Source organism: Corvus brachyrhynchos, unplaced genomic scaffold (genome assembly GCF_000691975.1).
Source record: "Corvus brachyrhynchos isolate BGI_N302 unplaced genomic scaffold, ASM69197v1 scaffold18, whole genome shotgun sequence".
NCBI lineage: Eukaryota > Metazoa > Chordata > Aves > Passeriformes > Corvidae > Corvus > Corvus brachyrhynchos.
In genome coordinates, this window is record NW_008246064.1 from 5,454,420 (window position 1) to 5,468,255 (window position 13,836).

General features: G+C 38.8%; 1 protein-coding gene across 1 annotated transcript in view; it reads right to left on the reverse strand.

The window, feature by feature from the left end:
* KMT2C (lysine methyltransferase 2C) overlaps positions 1-13,836 on the reverse strand; it is a 193,942-nt gene that overhangs the window by 59,917 nt on the left and 120,189 nt on the right. The window contains exons 15-21 of the mRNA XM_017746748.1: positions 11,668-11,787; positions 9,154-9,270; positions 5,363-5,464; positions 5,093-5,197; positions 3,760-3,941; positions 2,892-3,056; positions 2,184-2,293 (exon numbers count right to left, since the gene is read on the reverse strand). Of these exons, the coding sequence (XP_017602237.1) occupies positions 2,184-2,293; positions 2,892-3,056; positions 3,760-3,941; positions 5,093-5,197; positions 5,363-5,464; positions 9,154-9,270; positions 11,668-11,787 (901 nt within the window). The remainder of the gene's footprint in view (positions 1-2,183; positions 2,294-2,891; positions 3,057-3,759; positions 3,942-5,092; positions 5,198-5,362; positions 5,465-9,153; positions 9,271-11,667; positions 11,788-13,836) is intronic.

Here is a 13,836-nt window from a genome sequence, read left to right on the forward strand (position 1 = left end):
ATCAGGTATGATGAGCTAGGAAGAGAAATGAAAGCTCCTTCTCAATACCTACACACTAGAGCCATTTACTTTTCACCAAGAGTACACCTGCAATGTTTTGTTCATTAGGTTGAGGGGCTCTTGTTTCCTCTAGAAAGAAAGTGGTTAAAAACCCTGGAATAATACTTGCAACACATCTATGATGCATCAAATGGAAAGGGTATGAACCATCCCAGTAAGAATCCCACAATACGGTACATTTTAAGAAGCTTTCTACTGCTAACTAACATTTGTTTCTCTAAGTTTATCAAATGCTAATTCTTCTCACTTTGAAACAAAAAATTACAGAAAATTTTCAGAGGAATTTTAGAAGAATTCACGAAAGATCAAAACATTTCATATAGAAGTACATGCAGGTATTTCCATGAACATGCATCAAAGGACACATTCAGACATGCAACTGTGCAAATGTACATGTGTTAGAGAGGCTTTAATACTGAGTCAAAACTGAAGAAAATAAGCGGACAAACTTCTCATATAAAAAAGGTGAAAAAAACCTGCAAAGAAAGCTTGGGAACCCCCAAGGGACTGGTTACTATTCCTTGGAACCCAAACCTAAGCAACACAACTTCACAGAGGAGAGCAGGAAGAACTAACTCAGGGGGGACCAGCTTCTGCCTGAAGTGAAACACCTCTGATACCATCTTGTGAAGCTGCTCCATCTCACATATCATGGGTTTTAATTCTCTCTAAAAGATAGCTCTGCCAACTCCAAAGAGAAAGGAAGGAGTATTTAATTGGATCTTTTTGCTTTAAGTACTCAAAGCTTATTATCAAAATAAGCAGAAATCTGTGTTATATCTGCAAGTTTCTTGCTTTTTCCACTTACAAAACCTCTCTCCTTTTGAATTTTTGAAAGCAAACCTTTACAATGAAGTGACTTGCAGAAATACAGAAGCATTAGTCATTCTTCTATTAAGTGATAAAAATGGGCTACTTGGAAGTGTTCCAGCAGGGAGTATATAAACCTCCAGGGTCAGGTCAGTAAGTTACAATTACTGCTGTGATGAGGACATGCTAGTGTTAAGGGACATTAGATGCTCTATTGAACTCTTCTTGGCAGACCTCTCGAGTGCATGCCTCACAACCTCTTCAATCTTGATCAGGAAAAACAATCTTACTGACATCTTCTTGGTGGATACGAGTATTTCTTGAAACATTTGCTTAGTTCTTGTACCTTCCTCCTACTGTTCTCCTGTGATACCCCAATAAAGGGGTAATATGAACACTTTCATGTGCTTATGCTAAAAATGGGAATAGGTGTCAATGTTAAAGCAGCTGACTGAAGCAGCAACTTCCCTGAGCTGACATGCAGGGAAAACAGACCTGGGCTATCACCCTTGCAGCAAGACTATAAATCATGTCACAGGCCAACCTAACTGCTGACAGGCCACTCACAGGAACATTAACCAGCACCATCCCATGGAACCAGATGCTGTAAATGTGCTTGAACTGCAGTAACCTCAGCTCCTGAAGCACCACTGCTACAGAACCGTGATACAGAGCAACAAGGCTGTCGGTATCCATGTCCAGAGAAGTCCAAAGTTCATCAGAAGGAATTACACATTTTAATTAAGGAATTACACACTTTAATTAATAAGGAAGTGACAACTCCCAAACAAAAATGTATGGCCAATTCTTTTAGAGATTGCCGCTAGGGAGGGAAGCACTGGTCTTGAATACTGGGAGAGGTGAGAAAAAGGCATTAAGAAATCATGAGGAAGGAAGGGAAAAACGCTTACACAGACTGTTGTTACAGCTACTGCTGCCTCAAAAGCATCAAAATACACAAAGTTTTTCTGCTTAGAAATAATTTTCAGATTCTTCTGCAGATATAACTTTGTGGACAACTGGGCTTTCTTCCTTCCACTTGACAAAGCCTTTGACCCCTTCACTACCAAATGCTCTTAGCAGTTTATCTTCAATACCTCTACCCAGAATTCCCATGAGGTTTCCTCTGGCCTAAATCACTTGAGGGTGTGAAAAAGCCGTGGATACTTCCACAAGAGCCCTTAAAACAAACACAGTAAAAATCTTACTTCTACCACGAGCCAAACCTCCATCAGAGCACAGAACCGTAACACAATCCCAGACCTATTTATTGCAGTGTGCAATCCTGCCATTGGTTTCAATCGGCTTCTTACCGTTTGTTGGTGGAATGTATGGCCTACAAATGGTACAGTCAAAACCCATATCAGCTATGTTTTCCACTTCCTCCTCTGTGTTTAAGTTCTGACAGATTGCATGCATCCATCTAGAAATTAAGTGGGGGAAAAAATACAATTTAAAGGAAATAGGTGGTGTTTTAGGAGACCCAAGTATCAGTCTATGGTCCAAGTAAATGGGAAATAGTTGTTTAGTTTGAATTCTTTTAGGGAGAAACCACAGAATCAGGTTTTCCATATACAGCCTCCCCTACAGTGGTGTGTGTTACATCCTGAATAAAGAGCAGGAGATCAATTCTGTCCCTCCACAGGGAGGAACTCTCTATAAAACAATCTCCCAAATATGTTTTAGTATGATAATTTTCTCCCTATATTGCGATAATTTTAATTACTTCATACAATGTAATCTAGATTCAGCCTCACAACAATAGTCTTGCGAGGTAAATTAGTTTTGTTTTTACAGGGCAGGGGGGAAGAGGCACAGAGCGATTAATTAATTTGCCCAGAGTCAGACAGTTAAGTCTGTGGTACAATCAGGAATGAACTATTGAGAGACTTCTGAGACTCAATAATCCAGTGTTCTTTACCACAAGACCACTTCCTTCATCGCTACGCTTTTACATTAGGGGGAAAAAATTAAAATAAGACTTGAACAGGAAAAGTACGTGCAATATTAGAAGTCCTTACCGATCACACTGTCTACACTGAATTATAAGCTCCTCATCCCTGTATGTGCGGTAACAGATTGGGCAGGTTGACAAACTTGCACAGGGAGCACACTGCGTGTAATTATTTTGCCATTCACATCTTAAACCTGGAGAAGTTGCTCCACAGTGTCTGCACCAAACACACCTGCAGAACAGACAAAAAGATCTATTACTTACAGTTCATAGGAAGATCATTTTGTGGCTTTAAATCTCTCCCACTTAGAACGAGATGATTAAGTTTTAACTTAACAACATGTTTAACCACAAATGCTTAACAACATTTTTTATACTTTTTAAAGAAAGTTCCTAATTAATAATTCCTTTCAAACTGCAAAAGCAGGCAGATGGGTTCTTGTAACAGCTCAGGAGGTCAAAGCAGTTCCTCATTCCAGTTGCCATTCACTTTGAGATCCTGAGACTTAACCATGTGAGAGGTCTGGTCTGTTTGTGTTTCACCCAAGTAAAACAAATGGTTTTCACAGGGTTTTATTTCAAGAACACTTGGGTGAACCACCCATTCATTTTTCCAACTGAACACTGGGATGATTACAATGAATGTAAATTGGAAATTTTTTTTGCTAAGAGTTTCAAAAGAAAAATTTTGTCTATTTCTACCTATGCGTTTTTTAGTACGAAGAAGCAGTTCTACGAGGAGATAAGAGTTTCCTTAATAGACTGATAACTGAATGAAACAATTCAAAAAAAGCATTTTGTTAGCTTTGTTTAATACACCTGACTTAGACACAATAAAAACCTTGTTACAATGCAACTGACATCACAAACACCAAGTGACAGGGAGAAGCAGAGGAGGCCAGCAGTCAGCATTTCTGACCCAGGCCCCAACACACCATTTGCACTTCCAGCCTCCCTTTGGCACGGTCTGCAGGGGTGGATCCAGGCAGTAGGTGTGGTAGCTGATGTCGCAGTCATCGCACAGGAGGAGTCTCCCTGGATCTGTGGCTTTCCCACAGGCTTCACACACTGTGCACTCCAGGCACCTCCAACCTTTACTAAGTACCACTTTAGTAATCTGCAAAAGGCAAGGTGAGAGTTAGTTAAAAATGGCTCAGTGAAGTGTGATCAATGCATAAACTAAGCTCTGGCTTGTGGAGCTCAGGATGCTCTTCTGGGCACACCACCCACATCTCAAGGAACTCTTCATCAATTAGACTTTCTGAAGCTTCAATAAACAGGAATGGATTAAACAGAAAGAAACTGTCCTCCCTTCTACTCTTTTTTAAAAACAGGTGCAATGCTTCCCTTTTTCAGTCACCTGGGACTTCACCTGACTGCCAGGACTTTTCAAATACGCAAAGTGGCGTGACCTGCATCAGGCAATTCCCTCAGGACTCTGGGATGCATCTTGCCAGGTCCCAGAAACTTGTGTACATTCTGGTTCCTCAAACCTGATCCTCTCATTTCATGATGTGACCACAGTGCTGGAGTTTTAGTCATCTGAAGCAAACAGCTAACTTACTGCAACTGATATATAATGCAAGAGTAGTATATAAACAAAAAGTCAAATTATAATTGCATGAAATACGCATATGGCATTTTGTAAAGTATGTGCAAAATAAAGTTTTTTGACATGTTTAAAAAAAAAATCCCACTTTTACACAGATATATCACAACCAATGAAAAGTGTATAGTGTATATATTGCAGTAAATAGCTTATTTTGTGCTTGCTAGGTCATTTCACAGCATTCAAATTTAATTTTCACACATTCTCTCCTAGACTAATGAATGTAAAATGTATTAATTAACCACTCCAACTGCTGTCAATTCTGACAGCCAACAGGCAAATTGAATCAACTAAACCTTATGCCCCTAGTAAATGAAGATGCAGTATAATTTTTTCTTTGTTTTTAATTCTGCTTGTGTCTACGTTTAAAGCTTATATCTCAAACTGTTATTTTAACCAACTGCTGGATAATCAGCGCTATTTACGGTTGTGAAATTACAAAAAGGTTAATTTCTCTTGAGGCTATGCATACTATAAAATGACATTTAATTAAAGTCTTTCACAAGTCGCATACAAATAATGGTCACATTAGCTGATGAATATCTAACAAGTTAATGACTCCCCCAATTACCACAAAACCAAAGGCAGCATAGTGCTATCAAAGTACAATATGAAAACAGTGTAATCAAGCAACTTTTATGTGTAACAATAGCACTCACCTTAATACTGACACAGTATGGATGGTAACACTGCCCACATTGGGAACAGGCCAGCAACCGGCCCTCAGCACCTTGGCCAAAACTCCCACAAACCACACACATATCCTGCAATGACACAGAAGAGCAGACTCTCAACACGTGCCAGACACTACATTCTGAAAACATGTAACTGTACAATCCAACTAGCTTGCTCCTTATAAGGACATTTATTCACTTTTTTCTAATTAAGAGTAGGGAAACAAAAAGAAAAATCATAACTATTATCCTAACCTGATGGAGAGTGAACTTGTCACTGTTAGAGAAGAGGACAACTGTATTATGCATTGAGTTTTCTTCCTCATCTTTATTAGATGAAATATCCATGGTTGTGACCTATTAAAAAACACAAAACACAAATGGCAAGCACATCACTTTTTCTCAGACATGAGACAAAATGAAACATTCCCTAAGTAAGAGTTTTGCAAGTATTTATTCATACAGTTTAAACTTTTATGAAAAGATACCTCCATCAGAAATTACTGCGTTAATTCACATTTTTTCATCAGTACAAGAATCATCACTATTATAGCTTTACAGACATATTCTTTCCTCTCCTTTTCCACCTTCACATATTACCCCACTGCACTTCCAAACGGAAATGAAAGACACAGTCTAAGAAAAAGATCACTAAGCAGAAATTGTCATACTGCACCCAGTCTGCTCTGCTCCCTGCATGTAAACACTGAAGTTCCTTTTATCAGAAAGTTAATTGCAGCGACAGACTTCTGAGTATTAATTCAAAGAGCAACTGCAGAAATCTAGTTTGTCCCATATTGCCTAAAATGTGGTTTACCTAATGTTCCAAGTATATTAGAGGAAAAAGCAAGAGCTCTGAAGTTACTTGCTGTAAGCAGTTTATGAGGCTTATCTATCTTGACCTTAAAAACTTGAAACAGCTGTTTGGATCTCAATCCATCAGCTCTTACTATAGACAGTCATTTTTCTTTTTCATAAAGTGATTTTTATTCTGACCTGACCTTTATTAATTCAACATATTCATGTATGTACAGCTTCTGAGGAAGAGAAACAAGAATGAAAGACTTCAGCTGTGTTCTGACTTTCACGTGAAACCTGCAATACAGAATTTGCTCTCCATGAATTTAAACTAAAAGGCCCAACTACCATCTCTGAACCAGGAATATAAGGGCACAGAGTTCCATATAAAAGATCAAATGCATGATAGAGAAATGTAACTTCATTTTACCAGCTCTTCCACTTATATAAATGAGGATTATTTTAAATATAGTGTAAATCCTACACAGGTAAGTTTTGTTTAAATAATAATTTAAATACTTTATAAATCCAAACATAACTCTAGGGACATTCCATCAGCTAGAGGAATCCTCCTGAAACTCAGCATTTACTGAGAAACAGCTAAAACGGGAATATATTCTTTATGTGTTTTAATTACCAAATAGTTGAGAGCACTACAGCACAACTGTAACTGACCAGCTAACTACAAAGCACCTGAAACACCTGGATACCTTCAGGGAGATCACTTCCCTTACCCACTTTTCCACAGGTTCCACGAAGTTCTTGTAATTGCACATTCAAAAGAGCAGAACTTGAAGGACTGAATCGCTGCAATGCTGGTGTTTGCTGAATCCCAGCACTGACCCACCATGGGTTAACCTGTACCCACCTTTTTCCCCAGTCCCAAGAGACACCAAGGTACGTCCAAATCTGTGTGACTGTCCACTGATCACATGCTGAGTAAGAATCACTTTGTGCAAATTGACTGAAAATACTCCCATTTCAAACGTTTATCTGGCAAAAGGCTGATTTCTTGGTATTGCTAACTTAATCTATCAGAAGGCAGCCACATCTCTGGAACTCTGGAGCTGCCATCTACTTGATGATGCAAAGGAAAAAATTTCTGTAGGAAATTGTGGAGAGTGATGTCTGTTTTGTATTTACAGCAAGTTACCTAACCCACTCTCCTCTGTTCAATTACAAAAACTTTTAGAAGTTTGATCTATAAACCCCAGCTTCTCTTGAAGTACAGATTTGTGCTTTGTAACACCAAAATAATTATGTGGATGCCTCCAATTCATTAAGGTGTCTGTGACTAGCCTAAGTGGAATTCATCCTGTATGTTTAAAATTACAGATTTGCTTACGAATCTTAACCATCCAATGCTTTAAAAGGGAAAAATGATAGAAACGATTGTTCCTTTTTCAGATCATAAACACCAGAGTATTCCAAGATACTATTACACGGGCAGCAGAAAGTGTGACAATAAATTTAAATAGATTACATGTAAGAACACAAAAAATGCAGCTCTGATCAAGTCCTTCTCTGAACACAAGGGACAGGATGTCTCTCAAAATCTCCAGGGCTAGTTGGTAATCAAACTTTGAAAGGAACATTCAAATAGAACAAGTCCACAGTGGGGAACAAGATTATGAATTGTTTTGGAGTCCGGATTTCCAAGTTTTTCATACTGAAATCCTTCTTCTTATGAGAGCAGACTAGGACTGTGTAGGATTTTCGAGTTTTAAAAACACTTCAAGTATTAAATAGCTTAACTATCAACTGCAGTGAGCAATCACTTGCTTACAACCACTTCAGTGCTCCTGAAGAATGGGAGACAGCAAATGTAATGATTATTTTCTCAAGGGTTTCTGGACAGAAGCTGTGTGCAGAATAGTACACATCTGATCACAACAAAGAACTCACAGTCACTGATATAATAATTTGTTAAAGAGTCAAGGAAGTTTTAGTTATGGTAAATCATGATCTGTAAGGGCTCTCTGAAGGAGTCAGCAAACCTGGGGACAGGGAAATCTGATCGATGGAACTTATTTCACTACCAAACTCTTTTGGCAAAGCTCTTCACCAAAGCTACTTAAAAAAAGTTAAACTGACAGAATTAGAGGAATGGTCCCTATACTGATACAAGACACAAAATAAAGAGGGGAATAAATTATCAGTTTTGTAGGTGGGAGAATAGCACCACTGGAAATCTGACAGGGCCTGTCTGCTAACAGGTGGTGGTGCTCAACACACTCGTGTGCAATCTGAAAAATCAAGTGAGAAGGCAAGGTGACAAAGCTTGCCAACAGGACTGGGATATTCAGAGTAATAAAATCCAAAAGACAACTGCGAAGAACTGCACAAGAACTTCATAAAGCTGAGTGCTGGGCTATAAAATGGCAGATGAAAGTCCACAAAGTAAAGAAACTAACATGACAAAATAGCTGGTATTGATGATCAGAAATACAAAGAAGCTTCCATACAAGGAACAGCCCAAAATACTGGCATTCTTCATACTAGCAAGTCAAGAGTGGAAGGAAAAGGAGGAGAAATGATGGAGGTCTATAAAACTGAGTGGCATGGATGGAGGAGGTGAATAGAAACCAGCTTTCCACTGTCTCTTCTCTAAGAGCGTTGAGGGGCAGGCAGCTAATCCAGGAGGCAGCCACTTAAAATACAAGCTGAAGAGCTGCAGAACTGAAAAAGGTTAACATGGTTTCCTGAAGTTTTTTAAAGTGAATGGGAAGATTTATGAAAGTAAGCTCCAACACAGGCTGCCCAAGGCAAAGATACCACCTCCTGTTCACCAAGTCCCCAAGCCACAAACTGTTGAAATGCCTCCTTCTCCAGGCCTCCTCTGTTCTGCAGTCTTGCCCCAACATTCAGTCCAGAAGAACCTCTGCTCTGGTCTCCTACGGCTGCTGTAACATTCTCATGCACAAACCCTGCTCTCTCCTTCTGAGTTGTTCCAGTCAGTGCTGCCTTTACTCAGCACGTTCTCCACCCGAGGAAATGGAAGGAGTACTTTAAGACTCCCAACTGTTGTGTCTTTAAATGGCAAGAGCAGAACAGAACTGCCTCAGGCCCATTAAGCTGCAGTGTTCTAGTTCTTCATCACAAGCAGTAACAGCCAGGCTTCATCAAACACCCCTGCTTCTGTAGTGCTTGTTGGTTTTTTATACAGTATTTTAATACAAGAATTATAGCTGAATAAAATTATGTTACATTAACAGACTGCAATACGACTTTAAAAAATATGTCCTTACCCCTGGAATGACCACAGCCCCAACTCCATTCTTCAGTTTTGATCTTCCTCTGCCACCTCTTCCTGACAGACCTGCACCACGTGGTCTCCGCTTCCCCGGGAATCCTGATCCACGGCCCTATTCAATTTAAGGTAACAATGTAAATGCAACCTCAAGTTCTCTGTTATATGGGATTCAAATTTGTTCAATGCATCTAGGGAAAAACGTAAGTAAAAAAACACCCTGGGATTTCAGGTGAGTATGAGCACACCAGGGCATAGTCATTAAATCTCTGCATAAATCAGTGTGAAATACCTTTAATTACTTACATGGCATAATACGATCACCTTTATCGTCAGTGAGAAAGCTGAAACCAGGAATGTTTATTTTCTGCTCAAGAGTAACTCGAAATATGGATTTCCCCCACCCCCTCTCCCCCACCTCAGTTGCAAAGTTTCCAAAATATATCTTTTATTCTATGATTCATTTTTCTTTTCTCTTTAAACAGCCAGCCCAGTCAGTCATGGGACTTCTGCACAAGGTCTGGACATTTGATTACTCGTAATCATAGATGCTTTTCTTACGCTATGAATAATCAAGTGAAACCTGGGATTTATTAGGATTCAGACCTGCTCACAAAGCAAAGCGGGAGCTGGCTCCACTAAACTCTCTCAATTCAGCATATAGAGAGAGTTTTTTACATTAATTCTCTCAATTACACTCAGATCAACATTCCCCATAATGTGAAGTTTTTCTTACACAATATCCACTTATTTACAGACAGCTTCTTTTCTCCATTCCTTATTTAAGATGCAGATGCAGAGTTGCAGTGTGGTGCTTTGGAGTATTCAGTGTGTTCAACTACAATTATCTTTGGGAAAGCAAGTATGTTTTTAGTAATAATTACCTGTTATTCATACTGTGACTTTAGTTTGAAATTTTGGGGGTTTTTAATTTCAGAATGAACTAAGTACAAGAGGATTCCTAATTCTCCCTAACCATTTCCAGAGCGAAAAGACCATATTCACATCCCCACATTCTGGCTGATATATCAGACATCTTTACAATGTGTCTCAGAGCCTCTAATCTGTGTAACTGACGATAATTATGGCATGTACTCAAATAAGCATCTTTCCTACTACAAAATAAGCACTGAGATTATTATTGCATTTTGTATTTGTCAATAATCTCCTGGTTCCTAATACAGGCCAAGAACGGAGTACAGAGTATGGGGTATCCAAACATGTGCTGCAAAATACTTATAATACCAAGGCAAAACATTTGCTCCATAAAACAATGCTGATGGAAGCAACAAAGTTCCTCAGGGACCGTGTCACCAACAGACATGAACAGTCTTTACTGACAGAGACAGGAGTTTTTTGGATGGAAAGAAGCACTGTGGGCACAGTATTACTCAAATATTCCAACTCCTGCTTTAAAGAAGATATAGAACTTTATGGTCATAATTAAAGGGAGAATTGAAGGATCCCAATGTTAAAATTCTTTTAACATCCATCTATTAAACGGAAGAGAAATTAAATTGACTCATACACCAAGTTAATGTAATGCAATGATATTTGAGGAGTGAAAGGAAGGATGCTACTGGAGGCTGAGGTATTTATATGTACTGAGGTGAAACAAAAAATGTCCTTATATATCTATGGAGTTAATACATTTGCACACACAGGACATACAATCATCAATTTTTTAAGATGGAAACTCTTCTGACAAGTTTCTTATTTTCTTTTTCAGGCCCGGTATCAGTATTGTTATTTTCACACAACTAGTAACAGAAACAAGCACATACTTGTATCAATGTTAATGCTGAATATTAAGCTGAAAATTAATGCTTAAAGCAGCAAAAGCTAAGCTGATGTCAAATTAAAATAAAATTAGCATGAGAGTTAAAGTGAGATGAACTTAAATCATTGGGAAGCTACACGTTATTTGTTGGTTTCATAATTTAGCTTTTTTTTGCCTTTATTTAAACCAAAGAATTCTACTTTAGTTACTTCAGGTGTTTTTAATGATAAATGTCACCAGGAATACAAGTTTTGGGCCATCTAATCAGGTAGGAAAGTTGTTATTTATTCCCCCATCAGCTAAAAACAATGTCACTTTGAATCCACTCTGCAAGATTTCTCGACAGCAACAAATTCAAGCCATCCTTCAGATCTCTGATCCTTTCCATGCCTGGCTTACCTTACCGCCAGTCTTAAGGACATTCTCCTTCTCAGGTAATTTATTTTGACAGCCAAATAAAGACAACCACAAAAAGTGATGTACTCAACACACAAAATTTGGGTAATACAAAGTATTCTTTGCCATTGGAAATCAAGGCAATGCCATCATACTGTACACTCTGGAGAGTTCACATCTTTTAGCCTGGAAGCTCCAGAGTTCCAGTAAGTTTTAGAGGCCTTAAACAGTAACAGAATGAAAGATTAATTAAGGTGTGAGATACAGAATTTCACCACTAATCTCTACAGCAGAAAGATAGCAACGGATACATGAAAATAAATTCAAGTTATTTACCACTTTGATGCTCCAAATGGCACTGCCAGGAAGCTGTCTGGATTTAAAAATGTCCCGACCTTCTGAAATGTCTGGGGACCAGGAAGGTGGGCTGACTGTATTATTGGTACTCCAAGCCCCCTAGGATACGGTAGGTGAGAAAATAGATGTATAAAACTTTGCAACATAAAAAAAAAAAAAAAAAAAAAAAAAGGCAAAAAGCAAAAAGCAAGCAACAAAAAAAAAATCTGAAAAGCAAAGCACATGCAGGCATAGGCATTTCTAGATTAACTTAAGTAGTCAATTAGTTCACTGAGTGAGTAGAAGGTGGGAAATTTTTAGGTTCTCACTGAATGATACCCTAAAATGAGTATTTACTTCCAACTGATGGTTAAGTACAACAACATGAGTTTTATAAACAAAGCTTAATACAAATCTAAAGCAATCATAACAACAAATTACATGCCTAAATTTTATTGCATCAGTGACGAAGACATTTTGAGGTGGTAACATCCCCTTTTCTATTCCAAATCACATTTTTTAAAAAAACTGATGGCCTTAGTTGACTTTTGAGGCTAAACTACCCACAATCACAGCAACAATTAGTCTGAGGAAGCACAGCAAACAAAGGGAATATGAATAAACCACTGGACAAAAGAAAAGGAATACAGCCATGGGAATCAACAAAGCAGCTCATTCCTGCAAGTTTGCCCCAAATAAACTATTATAAAACCCCCACCACCAAATTGTTTTCACCCCAGTGTTTCCATGTTATGCTGTGGAATCCCATTTAAACATGTTATTATGCACAAGTAATAATACACATCCACATGGTGCACCTAGAAACTCGTTTTAACTAATTATTATCCCTATTTATAGAGTTTCCACCATGGTGAGAAATTGTATGACTGTCACTAGAAGTAAGGCAAAATGAGAAGAAAATGTGAAGACAGACAAGAAAAAAAATGTTGAGGCTCCCCATAGACAGTAAAATCTGTGAAAGATTTTTTCAAGCATGGAATAAAGACTGCAGGAGACAGACATCATAAATAACTTCACTGCCAATTTAACATTAACAAATTGACATTAGAATAGTTAAAGGACAGTACATTTTCCTAATTTTAAATTTGTGAGAGTGAAAAATACTGAATACCAGGACGAGAAGTCAAACGGATGAAAGGTACAGGTTTACCTTCCCCGAAATGCCGTTCAGCAGCAGAATCACAGGGCTGATATGGAATAACCTCATGCATACGAACAGTCCCAACTATTCACAACTGCTCACAAGGGAAAGCCCAAACACATTTACACCTTTGAATACTGGGATGTACAATAATAATAAGCATCAAGGAAAATGAGATGGCTTTGCAAAGCGTGTTTTTTGGTTTTTTCTTTTCTGAAATGCAATTTCTCCATCAAGAATGTGGGAATTAAGGTTTTTTTTGGAATAAATTACTCCATCAAAACATATATTCATCTCAGACTGTAAAGAGGTGTCTTGCTAACAGCTCCACTGACTGAAAACAGGGCTATCCTTCAAGTGATCTGGCACAACAGAGCCAAAAGAGAAAGTTTGTCAGTGACCTGAAAGCCCAATTATGGATAAAAGTCACATGGTAAAAACACCAACACTTGGTACAACCCACAGCGTGGACAGAGTTGTATTCAGCATAAATCTGCTTTCTGCGAGTTTAGCTCTGCCTGCACGGGAGAGGGAATATGGACAACAAAGCACTTAAAAAGTAACAACTTGACAATTCTGCCCACACAGGGCGGTAATCGGGCACACAAGCTACAAACTGCTGAGTGTCCAGACCACCTGCGTGCTTGGGATGGCCATCAATGCCTCCCCTCTGCCAAGGGCCTTCCAAAACCCACTCCAGAAGAACAGCTCCTGACAGCAGCTGCTCAAGGGTTCCACTGAGTGTGCTGGAAAAAACAGTTTAAATTGGAAGATTTTGCTATCCCAGTTTTTTCCTTGACTTCAGATAGGTGGTCATCATGCAGACAACTCAGCAGATCAAGAGGTTCTTCACCCTCTAACAGGGGAACAGTGCTGGGCAGAAACCTTCTGCACCTGCAAAGCTAGGGATGGACCCTGTTCACATCCAGGGCACAAGGACAGAACACTCATGACGGAACAGGGACATCAAGTCAGAAATGGGGGAAAAAAAGGAGGTCTGATACACT